The sequence below is a fragment of the Sarcophilus harrisii genome, chromosome 1 (genome assembly GCF_902635505.1).
Source record: "Sarcophilus harrisii chromosome 1, mSarHar1.11, whole genome shotgun sequence".
Taxonomy (NCBI): Eukaryota; Metazoa; Chordata; class Mammalia; order Dasyuromorphia; family Dasyuridae; genus Sarcophilus; species Sarcophilus harrisii.
Window position 1 is genome coordinate 367,088,751 of NC_045426.1, and position 17,009 is coordinate 367,105,759.

General features: G+C 33.4%; 1 protein-coding gene across 2 annotated transcripts in view; it reads left to right on the forward strand.

Moving 5' to 3' along the window:
• PSTPIP2 (proline-serine-threonine phosphatase interacting protein 2) overlaps positions 1-17,009 on the forward strand; it is a 65,946-nt gene that overhangs the window by 36,535 nt on the left and 12,402 nt on the right. For both annotated transcript variants that reach the window (XM_012541144.3, XM_012541145.3), the window contains exons 6-8: positions 151-213; positions 10,007-10,105; positions 14,258-14,303. In XM_012541144.3, the coding sequence (XP_012396598.1) occupies positions 151-213; positions 10,007-10,105; positions 14,258-14,303 (208 nt within the window). The remainder of the gene's footprint in view (positions 1-150; positions 214-10,006; positions 10,106-14,257; positions 14,304-17,009) is intronic.

Genomic DNA, 17,009 nt, shown 5'->3' on the forward strand with positions numbered 1-17,009 from the left:
GATTTATTGAAGGGGAGAAGGACAAAAATATTCTTGTACTATACTAATTTCAATCTTTTTTTTCTATTGTGATTATTGTGTTTTACAATTAATTGTAATTTTATGTGATCCATAAATTTTGTTTAATTATTAATTCTGTTCTTTCTACAGATAGAAGTTTTGATGGATAGCATGCACAAACAAAAACAATTACAGTATAAGAAAACTATGGAAGTGAGTAATCTTTTGTTTTTATCTTTTAAAGATGAATAATCTTGATATGAGAGATGGTTTATTATTATGGATAGAGACCTTGTCTTTGAATCAGGAAGATCTCGGGTCATACTCATACAGACTGAATAACATTAAGAAAAACACATAGCCTTTTTTTGGGTAATAGTTTCTCTTTTCCCTCTTTATTAATTGTTTTATTTTTTCTAATTATACATGTATATTAAAAATATATTTTATACATATATTACAATGTACATGTATTTTAAAATGCACATTTCTTTATGAACCATACTGGAACACATAACTTTTAGTGCCCCAGGCATGTGATTCTCTAAAGTTCATAAACTGGAGAATACATACCTGTCTTCATGGGGAGAATTGTTTCCTGATGGGAGGTTCCCTATATGAATGAAATCTCTAGTCTGGTCACTCATCCCATCATCAGAATTATTGACATGTACTTGAAATCCTGTGGCATATCTAAAGATGTTTTCTTTTGAATTGTTTCCATTTGAACTGAAATTTTGAGATGAGTAAAGGTATTCATATCCTTAGATATCAAGTGGGATCAGGAACCTGAATTCTTGTCTTTGTCACTAGATATAGTCATGTGACCCTGGACAAACTCTTGAAGCTGGCCAGTCTTTCTTTTCTTCATCTATAGAGTGAAGAGGTTGGACCTAGTGACCTTCAAGTTCTCAGCAAGGGATCTTGTGACTTTTTTTTCTGTCTTTGAAATTCCAGATAGAGACACTAAGAATTGGTTAATGTAACAAATCTGGAAGTAAAGGTACGGGAGACGGTCTATATAAAGTAGTTCCAAATAAACAAGAGCAGAAGTAGGAAGGAACATGTTTAGAATATACAATTTATATTAAAAAACACTAGTGGCTCTAAAAGAGCTCCCTCCCATCCCAATTCAGAGTTTTTGAACTACTGTGGGGCAGTTTGGATGATTACTCAAAAAATGTGAAAAAATCCACTTTGGTGTATGATTTACCTTCCTTTACGTTCTCCTACCTCTAAAACTTTATAAATATACTGTTTCAATTCAGACAATATATGCCTAGAAAAGCCATCTTCAAGGTCTTCCAGGTTCAAAGTTCAATGTTCTGTGCCTTTGGTGATCACCTAGGCTTAGAATCATAAAATCTTAGAGTTGGAAGACATCTTATAGGTAATCAAGTTCAACATCTCACTTAGTGCTAGAATTCATTCCCTATATTCTTGACAGATGATCATTTGGTCTTTGAACACTTTTTAAATTTCAGATACTTCATTGCTTTAAAATTAGCTCGTTCTATTATTTTCTATTATTGGAGAGCTCTAGCTTTTAGAAAGCTTTTCCTCACAGTTAGTCAACATGTAATTTTATGTAATCTATAAATTGAGCCTACTTCTGTTCTCTGAAGCAATAGGAAAGAAACCTATCCTCTGTCTTTGTATGACAAAACTATGGGGGGAGATTTCAATGAAGTAAATAAAGACTGATATTAGGAAAAGCCTTTTAAAAGGGAGAACTGTTCACAAGTGGCATGGATGGCCAAAGGAACTTGGAAGTCTTCCAATAGAGGTTGCCTTGTATGTTGAGTGGGGATTTCTTTCTGGTATGGACTAGACATGAGAGCGACTGATATTCTTTCTCCATCTCAAATTAAGTGACAATGTAACATCCTGTCAGTACTTGAAGATGGCTTTCATGTGCAATTATTATATTGTAGGTTTTGCTTAATTACTATTCTTCTTCTTCTTTTTTTTCTGAGACAATTGGGGTTAAGTGACTTACCCAGGGTCACACAGCTAATAAGTCTTAAGTGTCTGAGGCTGGATTTGAACTCAGATCTTCCTGACTTTAGAGCTGGTGCTCTATCCACTGCGCCACCTAGTTTCCCCTGTTGCTTCATTATAAGAAAAGGTTCAATTGCATGGAGAATGTCTTCTTTAGTTAGAGTCTTCTTTAGAAATGTCTGTGATACAAAGAAAAAAGACATCAATAAAATGCCTTTAAAACAAAATACACAATTTAAATTATTTTAATTTAAAAAATAAAAAATAACTAAAAACCAATAGATGCATCTTTGTGAGGTTAACAATCAGTAAGTAAAGGAAACTATAGACACAAGTATGGAATCATTTGTACTTATGCAGTTTCTTATTTACTGGTTTATTTACCTGTTCATTTTAAAATCTTCTTTTCTTGATGCTCTTGTTCATATATTTGAATAGCTATACTTGCACTGGAAGTAAAAATGAAAACTATATTTTTAACAGAAAAAAAAGATAAAGCTTTTCATGATTATAGATGCTTTCTTTATTCCAGGCTAAATATCATTCAGCTGTCCCTTAAATACCTCTGTTTTTACTCTTTACTGTTTAGTTCATTCTTTTCTGGAAATGGGCAACTTTTAAAAATAATCTTCTTAAAATGTAACCTCCATGACTGACCATAATGTGTCATATGAAGTCTGACCATTTACACACTACAGTGGACCATTTATCTCCATTGATAAGGATGATAATTTCTATATAGAAAGCAAAAGTCACTATTTAGTAGTTCTATTACACTCATATTAAGACTTGTGTTCAACTAAAATCCTCATATCCTTTTCACATTAATTGCTGCTTAATGGGGTCTCCACTTATATATCTAGAAACTTGTTTTTTCAACCTAACTATAAAACTTGTGTTTATCCTTTATCTTTTTAATATTGCAAATTGTCCTATCGTTTTAATCTATTGCAAACCTTTTAAATATTGATTCTGTCTCTTAATGTATCAGTTAACCCTCGCAATTTTGGAGAAGGTAAGGAATGGGGAATAGAGTATTCCATAATATATGACATAGTATCATTAAAATATTGGTATTAAGCATGATCAAATGAAGTAATATTTATGGATAGTACTTAGCAAAGTGCCTAGTATATGGAGGCACTTGTTAAATGCTTTTTTCGTTCCCACTATGTATGTAACATATGGAGTGTTATTGTCCCTTCTATTTGCTGGAAAAGCATGCCTTTTTGTTGTATATCTAAGATTTTGACAAAAAAATTTGCAGCAGAGAGAATTGAGGACCCTGCAGCACACAATCAGAGACCACCCTCTAAATGAGGTGGATAATTATCTGTAATCTTTGTGTCAGAGGTTCTTCTAACATAAAGCTACTATATTCATTTTGGAGAGTTTCATATTTTTTGGCTCTCAGCCCCCCACTCAGAAAATCTGGAAAGATGATTTGATATCATTTTATATGCTGACATCAACTTCCCTTAGAAAAAAATAACTCATAAAGAAGGAAAATATAATTGAAAGACCCTCCTATCCCTATATACATAGCCAGTACACCAGATGCCTTTTCCTAGAATCTTCAGTATTTTGAGAATACCAATGTTATACTCAGCTTGTCCTTTACTATTTTGGGACCAATCAACTTTCTTTCCTGGTCACCTGCCTTCCTCTTCTTTTAAATTGTTATTATATAGTGCCTTTGTACAAAGAATATGCAGATATTCTCTGCTGGCTGTTAATTGAACCATGTAGGCGCTCTAGAGGCTTCTCTAAAACGGTTCTCTAAAAGACCAGTAATTGCCAGTTGAGCTGTAAAAGCTGAGAAGCTTTTTAAAGAGGAGATGGCCACTGGGGTCTCTATATAATGTGAATTATTATGTCACCTAACTTTGTACAGAATATAAACAGTTATTCTCTGTTATGTTGACAAGAGACACCAGAGAATAACTGCACATACTGTACCAAGTTAGGTGACATTATAATAATTCATATTATATAGTACCTTATGTTTTGCAGGGTTCTGTTCTCATAACAGTTCTGAGAGTTGAGTACTTAATTACTTAGTTGGATAATAGTTCCTCTGAAAAAGATCTGGGTGCTTTAGTGACAAGGAAAGCTTTTAAAGAAAAAAAGATTTTGTTATATCACCTAAATTTTCCTCAGCATTCCTCTCTCCCAAAGAGCCAACCCATAATAATGAATAATTTTTTTAAAAAGGAAAGCAAAATTTCAGCAAAATCAACTAATTTATAACATACTCTGACATCATATAAAATATTTCATTCTTGTGAACTTCTCAATTTCTAAAAAGGATTGAGTTGAAGGATCTCACATTTAATCTTTGGGGACATGTTAATAATTTTGTACCATTGTTGACTGTGTTGTGCCTGTTATTCTTTTGATTGACCTTGTTGTAATTATTGGGTAAATTGTTTTTTTTTTTTTATTCTGTTTACTTTGCTTTTCAATAGTTCATGTAAGTTGAGTAATTTTATGGTTAAAAGATCTGGGCATCTTAGCCACTTCATTTGCATAATTCCAAATTACTTTTCATAATGGTTATACTAATTCACACCACTAGCAACAATTCCTATCTTTCTACAATCCCTCCAACACTGACAATTCCTATATTTCGTCATTTTTGCCAATTTGTCAATTGTAAGAAAACTTTAGGACTGTTTTTATTTGTTTTTCTCTTATTTTTAGAGTTTTGTAACATTCCTTCATATAGTTGTTAGTATTTTACAATTCTCCCTTTGAGAATTATTTATTCATATCCCTTGACTATTTATATGTTGGGACATGGTTTTTTAAATTATATTTGCATTTATATTATGTATTTCAATCTTATATATTTCTGTTAGTTGTCTCTATATCTATACCAAACTCTTATTAGAGATATTCAACACAAAGATCTTTTTCCTAGTCAATGCTTTTCTTCTTTTCCTATGTGAATTAATTTTATTTGTACAGAAACTTTTCAATTTTATATAATCAAGCTTCCTATCTCATCTTTTGTAATTGCATCCATTCTTTGTCTGGTTAAGAATTCCTCTTCTATCCATAGCTATGAAAAGTGTAAATTCTTTGTCTGGTTAAGAATTCCTCTTCTATCCATAGCTATGAAAAGTGTATTATGTATTTCTCTTCTAATTTTTTGATGGTATGATATTGAATATGCAGATCTTATTCATTTTGGATTTATTGTAGAATATGGCATTAGACGTTGGCCTTAAGTCTAATTTTTGCCAGACTATATTCTAAGCAAATAGGGATTTCTTTTCTAGGTAATTTATGCTTTTGATTTATTGAGTATGGGGTTTTTGAATTCCATTGTTTGTGATTCTTCTTTTTCTAATCCATTCCATTGATCTGCAGTCAGAAGAGTTTATGACTTTCTAGGTTTTATTGACAGGCGTAGTATAAAGAAAAAAAATAATGGCTCTGCCATATTTGGTCCTGGCCAAGCCATATCTGGAAAACTATTTAATTTTAGGCACCATATTTTAGAAAAGATACAGATATAGGAAAGATGAAAGACAAGCAGAAGAAAATTATAAGGATGATGAGAGCATTGGATCTTGACAAGAATTAGTTAAAATAACTGGAGATGTTTAGCTTGGAGGGAAAAACAAAAAGAGGAAACATGAAAACTAACTTTAAGTATTTGAAAGGCTGTCAAATGGAGGAAAAATTTAGAGGAAATTGTAGAAAAGCAACATTTAGTCTTGGTCTATGTAAAACTTTTTTTTTTTTTTTTTTTTTTAAATTAAGAGTATCTCAAAGTGAAATGAGTTTCCTTGGAAACTCATTCTCTCACTGGAAGTCTTCAAGAAGGTGATTGAGTACTTGTTGGAGCTCTTAGAATATTACAGAAAAGTTTTCTTGATCAGGTACAGATTAGACTAAATATCTACTGAGGTCCCTTCCTGCTTTTAGATTCTGTGATCCTATAATTATTTTGTTTTCATTTTTTCCATAAAGATGATCAGTCTTTGAACTAGAAAAAGTAATATACAAAAATTAGAATAGAAGAGGCTCAGAATATAGCACAGTACTTTACAGAGAGTAGGTGCTTTGAATTGAATTGGAATACTATTAAGAAGGAACTGAAGACCAAAATAGGAATGAAGATAGTGAAAAACACCTAGCTGCATTAAAGATTCTAGGACCAGACAAATAGTAGTGCACAACAATAACCATGGAATGGCTATTGGTTATGTCAGAGAAATCCTGGAAAATGGGACTGGTAAGATAAATCTAGGGATCCATGAATGTTCTATTTTTTGAAAAGTAGGGGACTAAGTAGGAATAGGTCTTGTAAAGGATAGGCTGCTGGTGTGGAATAAAGCATGTATCTTCAGATGTGGCTAATAGGCCAGTTTGTTTTACTTAACTATTTTTCTTTGTTACTAAAAAGAATGTTTGTTATCATGGGAGTAAGTTATATTGGGAAATGACTAAATGTGTAAAAACACAAGATATCAATAAAACTTTTTTTTTTCAAAGTGGTTTGAAAGCAATTAGCAAATAACAATAAAATAGCAATGCCTAAGAAACACCATGATCAAATTATGTCAGGTTAACCTTATTTGCTTTGATGATAGTTGTAAGACTTATAGATCTGAAGGCTGCCATTATTTTTAATTGGAAATTACAGTCAAGCTTATTGTCTCCAGTGTGCAGACTATATTTTTTACCTTTTTTTTTTTTTTTTTTTTGGAAAATGGGACACTTTCCCTTCATTCATGCCAGTAGTTATTCTCTTACATCTTTTAGAGACTGACAGTGGAGACTCAGGAATTAGATTTTCCAGATTATTTAATATCCTAAGATGATATGGTTAATATTAACTTGATGGCTTAAAAATATTTTGAGAGCAGAGAGGAAGGAGGATGCAGTTAAATGAATAGGACTTAAGTAATTTTGCTTTTACTTTACCATTTTCCCAAAGCAAAAGATATTTTTTCCTTATTCTTTTCTCAGCAATGAACAAGACTGAAAGCTCCCTTTCTAATGCTAGCATTTTTTCACATCTCAGCTCATTCTGGGCTCCCCAATACTAATCTTATACTTTCATATTACTCTTTTTCATTCTTTGATTATATGCTCTCTTATAGCTTTATACTAGTCCTTTAAAAATCTGACCTCATCTGGCATGTTTCCCATCTCCTGTTGGGGAGAATTCTCAGATTCAAAGAGTAGAATGAGGCATTTTTTTTTTTTTTTTTTTTTTTTGGACCTGGTCAAAGTAGGAATTTGTTTTTCTTGACTATGTTTATTTGTTTAAAAGGTTTTTTTTCCTTCCTTTTCTGTTTTCCTTTCTTTTTCTGTCTTGCACTCTTTATGGGGCTACATCATCTCATGTGAAGATGTTGCTAGATAATTTGTCTTATGAAATCTTAACCCTGAATGATTGGAAATCCATAGCGAAAACATACTTAGAACCAGGACAAAATTTGTTGTGGCTTTCGGAGTTTCATCAATTATGTAGGATTCAAGCCCAACGCAATAGGCAAACAGGAACTATTGGACAAATCACTTTGTCCTAAATAATTATTTCAAAATCACAGCCAGCTGGTAAAAATGAAAACGTTTATTTCTCCTTCCAAATTAGCCCAGTTAGTTGAGGCCTAACTCTCTGCTTGACTCCAAGAGATCTTGCAGCTTTGTCCTTGGCTTCTGCCTCTGCTTTCTTTAGCCTCCAGCCAGCACCAAGTTGGAAGATGCAATGGATCTCTCTTGCCTCGAAGATAGGGCTTGTAGGCTTTTCTTCCAGAGTGTTCTGTCTCAGAGCCCTGTCGATGTTCCAGAGAAATTCTTTATTTTCCTTTATTTTCTTTATTTTCCTCCCTCCCTCTCTTCCTTCTTTTCTTTCTCTCTTTCTTACTTGTGTATGTAGGAGGGGAGATAGGAAAGAGAATGGGAGGGGGAATAGATTTGTGTTAATTGAAAAAAATATATAAATTTAAAAAACATCTGACCTCATCTAAAAACTTATGTGGTTATAATAGTTTCTTTAAATATATTTTCCTTTTCTTCCTCATTGAAATCTGCTGTGATTGTAAGGATAGAATTTAATTTTTTAAAGAACCTTCCATCCTTGGGGAACAAAATTTCTCTTTAGAGTTTCATTTCTTATTTCTTTAGATTTTTAAAAAAATTACTTTCTAAAGTCTAGGATACTCTCACAACTGTCCACTGTTTCATTTTCTTCTTATCATTTCTCTATCACCAATGAGTAATTCTTTCATACTGAGCAGAATTAGCTTTAATGTAGCAGTTTCTCTTTTTTCCTCTCATCAGTCAGGATAGATCCACAGTTGAGTGTTCTTACATCCAGATCCTCTGTGCATAGTTTCTCTTTTGTTGTTCATTGAGCACTCAGAACATTATATAAACAACTAATATAAAAGCTATTTAAGTCTTAATGTCATCAGATATTTAAATGCTGCTTCTGTGGCTATTAGTTCTAGAAGCAGGCCTCTCAATTTACCAGATGGGGTTCTGGAGTGACTTTGTTCCTTACTCATACTTCAGCAAAGCTAGGCTGAATAACTATTTCTGGGCTCCCATATAGCCAGATTCATGCTAACCCCTGGCTCAGCCACACAAGAATTAAAAGGAGTAAGGAGTCAGTAGTTTATGATATTCCCCTCAAAAAAGAAAAGGAAGAAAAGAATGTAATTGAATCATTTAGACATTACATGGAAGCTAACAGTAAGAAGTTCAGAAAGGGAGTCAAATGAACAGTGCAGTATTGAAACTGCCATGATAAATTCAATATATACTTAAAAAAACCAAGCAGGGTACAAAGTAGATATTTATGGTTCCATATACAGGTCTTTTAACTATTCTTATCTATATAAAGAACTGTTTATATTTGTCACATTCATTGTAATAAAAAAGAAAACCAAAATATTCATAGCATTTTCTTTTAATTGTTTTGTTGTTCTTTCTATTTTAGTCATTATATTTATTATTTTCCCAGCTATACTTATTTCATTTTCACTGACTTCACAATGATTTCACTTCTTTTTCATTGCCTTTTTATTCTCATCTAAAAGTCAGAACTAGAATGCAGGTTTCTTGACTTTTAATCCACCCTCTACTAATATTCAATCTTGGTTCATAAGATCAAAGATTCTTAATCATTTTTGTTTCATGGGTCCCTTTGGCAGTCTATTGAAATTTATAAAATTTTTCTCAGAATAATTTAGTTAGAGGTTACTGAAGATAAAGAGTTAATTTTTCCCTATTCAAGTTTATGTATTTTCTAAAATTAATTGATTTTATGGGTACATGTATCCCAGATGAATAACCCTTGTAGTAGGTGATTATTCAGTTCTGAATTTTGTTTTGTTTATATAGACCAGATCTTAAAGTAGTTGCTTCAACTAATTACTTTTTGACCCACTTATGACAGAAATTTGTTGATTTTTTTCATTATTAGTAATAATAGTAAAAACTACATAGTTTATAGTGTAATTTAAAAACTATAAGTTCATGAACATGCTTGAATAGATATGACCAGCATATATTTAAGTATAGTTATCACAATTTCACACTTAAAACATTCATCTTTAACAAACACTTACCAATCTGGACACTTTTATGTATAGGAAAGTATTTTGTAGATGCTATATTTTAGTATTATGATTCTTAGTTATGAATCTAAAATTATAAATTTTCCTGATTTATTTATTTTTGGTCTACACCAAGTTCCATGTTTATTTCAATCAAGTACATTTTCTTTCTTTTTCTTTAAAAAATAGTTTACATATACTCTTATAAGAAATGTCACTTCCTCTGAAGTGGCTACCACTAACTACTTGGTGAAAAATGAGGTAAAGAAGTGGTTTCTCACTTTGGTTTTCATTGCATTATAAATAAATTATTAATCTATTTAATCTATATCTTTATCATTTCCTTTGGAGAATTTGTACTAATGATGTCAGTCTCATGTCTTGGGCATCTCACTCTGATTTTTCCTTTTGGAATAACAAAGGCAAAGAAGATCTATGAACAGAAGTGCAAAGATAAAGATGATGCAGAACAGGCAGTTCATCGGAATGCAAATATAGCAACTCCAAAGCAACAAGAAAAGGTAAGTAGATGACTTTTTTTCCCCCCTAACACACCTTCTTCATTGATATAAACCATGAGCTTAAAAATTAAAGAGAAATAATATGAGGTCTAAATATTGGTTGAAGGTAACTAAGAATTATTTATATTATAATTATAATTATAATTATTTTTATACTTAATATTAATTATTGCTATCATCTACCTTCAAAGTCATTGTTATTCAAAGAACACTAGTGATATTATTGATATTTATTTTGTGACTCTGAATAAGCCTCTTTTCAATATTATATGAATGATATTTTCATGTGGAAGGATGAAATATCCATTTCATTTTGCAAGATGTATAAAATAAAGATTTCTAGCAATCAGAAGATAGGACTACTTTTGTACTTAAGATGGTAACAATTGAAAAAGGGAACATGATGAATACCTTGGGACCTTTAAAAAATTTTTTTATTATTTTTTTTAATTGAAGTTTTTTATTTTCAAAACATATGCACGTATAATGTCCAGGCTAACTTTCTGGAGGGAGTCTGGATCAATCAAAGTCCTTAGTCTTTGGGGGAGAAGTGAAGCTGTCCTGCAGCTTGCCAAAGATGAATCCTGGACTCTGGGGAGGCCGGAGCCTCAAGCCTCTTTTCTCCTCTTCCTGCAGCCGAGTGACCCTGACCTCTCTCCCCCAGTCCTCCAATCCTTGCCTATGATTACCTCACCACCATACATTCAGCAAGCACCAATGGTGAGGAGAGCCATGACATCACCATCTCATTTAAATATGCATATAGAGCCATTATCGCACAGCAAATAGGTAATTAGCCTTAAGTGCTCTGCAATCTCAGATTCAAGTACACCTTTTCAGAATTTCAGCCCTCTACATGCAAGGATAATTTTTCAACAATAACCCATGAAAATCCTTGTGTTCCAATTTTTTCCTCCCTCTCCCTCACCCTCTCCCCTAGATGGCATGTAATTCAATATATGTTAAATATGATAAAAATATGTTAAATCCAATATAGCCATACATATTTATACAATTATCTTGCTGCCCAAGAAAACTCAAATCAAAAAGATAAAAAATTAGAAAGAAAAAAAAGAAAAGAAAATTCAAATAAACTACAACAAAAAGAGTGAAAATGCTGTGTTGTGGTCCACATTCAGATCCCACAGTCCTCTCTCTGGATGTAGATGACTCTCATGATTACAAGATCATTGGAACTGGCTTGAATCATCTCATTGTTTTGCCTTGGGATTCTAATGATAAGATTAAGATTCAAAGTGAATTTATTTTGGGGATTACAACTTCTAACTGCTCTGATCACTCAATAGTAGACCTAGTTTTGAGTACTGACTCAGCATGATGGATCACCTGGAAAATTGACCTTGTGCTCATAGTCTCACATGACTGTACACCAATGTAACAAGTATTGCTAATAAACAAAAAGGATATGAATTTTTAATACAAGAAAGTAAATATGGAATCATGGATACCAACAGAACTTGGTACAATGGGATATGGAAGTAGAATTCTTCAATGGAAGAATTTAATGTTTTCAAAATGAACAGATCAAGCAGGAAGGGTGGTAGAGTAGCATTGTATTGCAAGAAAATAAAGACATCAAATCTATAGACTTGTTGGGTGGGGTGAGGGGAAGCATGGTAGAGAACATCACCCTAAACATCAAAAAGGAGAAGTACACATAATCTTGATATGGAAACACAACCATAACCAGGGTATTCTGAAGCTAGCATGAAATGGCTTGAAAGAGTCAGTCATTAAAATTTCAATGTGAACATTTATAAATGAGAAGTCAGCAAATACTACAAATTAGAAAATATTTTGTTGATTGTACAGACTTGAGAATTAGTGCAAATTAAACCTAAAAGTGTGCCGTATATACAATTTTTCTGAAGAGCTAGTTGTTAAATATTTATCAGCATATCCCTGGGCATATTCCAACTAAAGTAATTTATTGATTATATAATAATTTAAACCTTGTTGAAATAATAGATAGAAGATTGATGGCATAGGAATAGTGTTATAATGGATAATTCAAGGAGGTTCATTTTATTGGAGTTTTACAATGCATGGTTTGGTTATAATTCATTAACTATTTTGTGAAATAGAATGATAAAGAGCTTTGTTGAAAAATCATTGTCTCTCCTTGGATTATTGTGAGAAATTAGGAGAATAATGGACACAGTTACATTTATAGCTGAGGTTTTAGAGAAAAGAAAATACCCCCAGGATTTGGAAAATTCAGAGAAAATACTGATATGATTTCATGGTCAATTCTCTGATTGGAAAAATGTACAAAAATGATTGTGTACATATGTGCTAGAGAAGAGTAACACAATCCATTAAGAATCATATTAGGACTGGGATTATATCCCAAAGAGATTATAAAGAAGGGAAAGGGACCTGTATGTGCACGAATGTTTGTGGCAGCCCTTTTTGTAGTGGCTAGAAACTGGAAACTGAATGGGATGTCCATCAGTTGGAGAATGGCTGAATAAATTGTGGTATATGAAAATTATGGAATATTACTGTTCTGTAAGAAATGACCAACAGGATGATTTCAGAAAGGCCTGGAGAGACTTACACGAACTGATGCTGAGTGAAATGAGCAGGACCAGGAGATCATTATATACTTCAACAACAATACTAGATGATGACCAGTTCTGATGGATCAGGCCATCCTCAGCAACAAGATCAACCAAATCATTTCTAATGGAGCAGTAATGAACTGAACCAGCTATACCCAGAAAAAGAACTCTGGGAGATGACTAAAAACCATTACATTGAATTCCCAATCCCTATATTTATGCACACCTGCATTTTTGATTTCCTTCACAAGCTAATTGTACAATAATTCAGAGTCTGATTCTTTTTGTACAGCAAAATAATGTTTTGGTCATGTATACTTATTATGTATCTAAGTTATATTTTAATATATTTAACATCTACTGGTCATCCTGCCATTTAGGGGAGGGGGTGGGGGGGTAAGAGGTGAAAAATTGGAACAAGAGGTTTGGCAATTGTTAATGCTGTAAAGTTACCCATGTATATATCCTGTAAATAAAAGGCTATTAAATTAAAAAAAAAAAAAAAAAAAAAAAGAATCATATTAGGAGTGCTAATGGCCAAAAATAAGCTGAGATTTCTGAAGAATTATGAGAACAACAACATTTTAGTTTGTTGGTGACAATAAGCCAAAACCAGAAGATATAAATTTACTTCTTCAGGTTTGTAGAAAAATGATAGATAATAGAGAAAAGATGGAACTATTCAATACCTATTGTGTTTGTTTCTTCTCCTCCCCCCACCCCCACCCCTGCATCAAAAATAATGCTCTTGGGATGAGTGCTGGCCTTGGAGTGAGGACCTGCATTCAAATGTGACTTCAGACTTGACACTTACTTGCTGTGTGACCTTGGAAGGTCGCTTAGCCCCAATTGTCTTGGGAAGAAAAAAGAATTATGTTCTTCAAATTGGGAAAGATAGAACGAGGGGGACAGAGAAAAATTAAAAGCCAAGATAAATAAGCAGTTGATAAGAGTACCCATTATTGCCTTAACAATTCAGGTTTCATGAAATACTGAGAGATCTTTGAATATGATTACTATACTTTGAAGAATCCATGATGAATAGGAAAGATGCTGCTGGAGTTAAGAGTTAGAGTATTGGAATAGATAATAGCTTGTCTAAAAGAAATTTGGGGATTAGGAGTAAATAGTGCTAAATAGTCAAGAAGTAGTTAAATACTCTACTGCCAGGCACTGGTACTAAGTGCTGGGAAATCAAACACAATCTTGGACTGTGTTAAGAGAAGCTTCATATCTAGGACGAGGTGGTTCCTATTGTTCTGGGTCCTTGTCACAGACCACCTTTGAAACATGATATTCAGTTCTGGATACCATGTATTGGGAAGGACACTGATAAACTAGAAAGTATCCAGACTTTGGAAATGAGGGTAGTAAAAGTTTGGGTTCATGACATGCCAGGTTGAATTGAAGGAACTAGGGATAATTATATTTGAGAAGAAGAGACTTAGACAAGACCTGTTTTCAAGTATTTAAAAGGGCCATCACATGGGATGGCCATCGAGAAAGACCTAGTTGCTAATGGATTGAATGATTCTATAGGTTTCTCATTCTCTTTTTGTTTTCAAAGCTCTTTGTGAAACTGGCCACTTCAAAGACTGCTGTAGAAGATTCTGGTGAGTGAGGTTATCTTTATAATCACATTTATTAAATATTTAATATGTGCTGGACACTATGCTAGGTACCAGTGATATAAATTCAGAAATAATATAGTTTCTGCCGTTAAGAAGCTTGTATTCTACAAGGGTTGGGGATTGCATACTACATATTCATAGATAAATAAATATAAGATATATACAAAATAGATAAACAGTAATATTTTAGGGTAGGATATTTAGGATAGGATAGGATAGTAACAGAGAAATCTCTTAATGCATGTTATATATTTTAAAGGGTTATAGGGCATTTTTTCTTTGCACTCTCTATGCATCTCAGATATAGGATATTCTTTCATCTGAGAAGGAAAAGGAAGGAGTTGACTTTGTTTTTCACTACTCCAGAGTTCTCATTCATTTTTAGTAAAAGATTGGCTTTGGGAGTTTTTGACATAAACAGGATGCTGGAAAAGGAAAATAGCTAATGGAATGAGCCCTAGATGATGGAGTTTATTCTTATAGAAGCCCATAGAAAAAGCACTGGGGTTGGATGTGAAGACCGCGTATTTTAAAATCAGCCGGAGTCAGGAATTCAGGTTAGGGGAAAATTGTCAGTCTTTATTCTCAGTGAAGAAAGATCGGAGGTGGAAGAGAATGGGCAATAGCAATGTGTGTAGCTGAGTCAAGAAGCTAGCTAGACCAGCAGCCACACGACCAGCAGCTAGGAGTATGGAACCCAGGCTCAATCTCTCCCAGCTTCTCTTCCTGTCTCTCTCTCTGCCTCCACCCACCAAAATCGTCATTTCCTCTACAACACATCAGGACTTGCACAGAGAGTGGGCAGGGGTCATTCTTTATCCAATCATGTATATTAATAGGATATAGTCCAATTACTATTTAGCCTCACGTACTTGGGACCTCAGTGCATCAAATCAAACCTCAGCCCATTACAGTTGGACACTAAGAACTTGGGTCAGAATCCTAAACTATGCCATTTACTACCAATGTTACCCTAAGCAAATCATTTCCCCTTATTGAACTTCTGTTCCTTCATCTACAAAATGAGTGGATTTGAAATAGATGGGCTAGATGACGCTGTCCACTGCAAGGAGAGTAGCATGGTCAGAAACTGATGATGTATCTCCCCCCTTTTGGTTCTTTGGCATGTCAAATGGAATGTTTCAGTGAGGGGAAAAACTTCTTGTCATTTTGCATTCCCCAAAGTTTGCTATTGTCTGGGAGAGGAGTATTGCGGCATCTGTTTTGTGACTGATCTACTGGGGAACCCTCCTTTTAATAAGATACAAGTACCATTGCAAAGGACTTCTCTCAATTCAATAGTGATCATTTTATTTCTATTTGGAATCTTCCTTATCAGATAAATTTCCTTGAAATATGTCTGGGCTTTTTGTGGTTGTTGTTCATGGCTTTCAGGTAGTCTGATGATTTCTCCTTGATCTATTTTCCAGGTCAGTTGTTTTTCCTATGAGATATTTACATTTTCTTATATTTTTTCAGTCTTAGTTTTTTGTATTATTGTTTCTTGATGTCTCATAGAGTCATTAGTTTGTTCTTGACCAATTCTAACTCAGTTCTAACCTTTATTCCTACACATAATCCTGCAGTGGAATAAACCACAGTAGAACAGCAAAACCCATAGGGAGCCAGCAGTTGAGTTGTTATGAACCTGCAGAACTTTCCAACAGACTAATGATGACTGAATCTAGCAGCAGTCTATAGACACTCAATCACATACAATCCAACAGATCTAAACCAGGTCATGAACTTGTAGTGACCAAGAAGGCAGTGAACATATCTTGCCCTAGATCACACCACTTTGGAAGCACCAAAAAATTATAGGCCCCCAGACTGAATTGTGAAAGCAGTCAAAAGATCTAAAAAGAAAGTTCAGACCAGATGCTCCCAAGAAGTGAGCAGGCCCCAATAATAACATAAAATCCAAAGTCAAGAAATAGACTAGAAAAATGAGCAAAATAAAAGAACCTTACAAGAAAAATCTACTATTGTTTCAGGGAAGTTCAAAACACATACCCAAAGAAAGACAATTACTTGTAAAATTTAAAAGCGAAGCCTCATAAGAAAATGCAGATTGGTTATAAATCTAATAATAATTCAAATCTAACTTCAGCTGTGTGATTGAGCAAATCACTTAAATCTTTATCTGTATCAGTTTTCTCATCTGTAAAATAGGGAAAAAATAAAATTTATAATCCAATTGTAATGATCAAATAAGATAATATTAATAAACTGCTTAGCACACAGTCCTTGACACATAGTAGGCATTTTAAAAATACTTGTTTCCTTTTCCTCCCTCTTATTAGCAAAAGTGCTGATGAGAAATGTAGTTTTTTCACAGATAAAAAGAAGGGCTGAAGGGCTATTATGAGAGGATGAAGTTGGGCAGGAAGGAAAAGTTTTATAACTTTTGAACTCCATTGAGAAAGGAGCCTAGAAAGAAACTAGTAATGAGCTGATTGCAAGAAAAGGGCATTGCTACCTCTGAATTGAATCTAATCCTGAGCAGTTGGAGCCTTGTCTGGTGCATTGACCCATTTAAACAAAGAGCTACTTGGATAGTTTTATGCTTTCTCTATCACTGTTACTATAATTTGATAAATTTTCCCTTTCTCATTTCATTCTCCTTCCCTGCCTCATAGCTACATGGAGAATTAGTGTCACCCTTGGAAGTTTCCAACTCTTTAAATT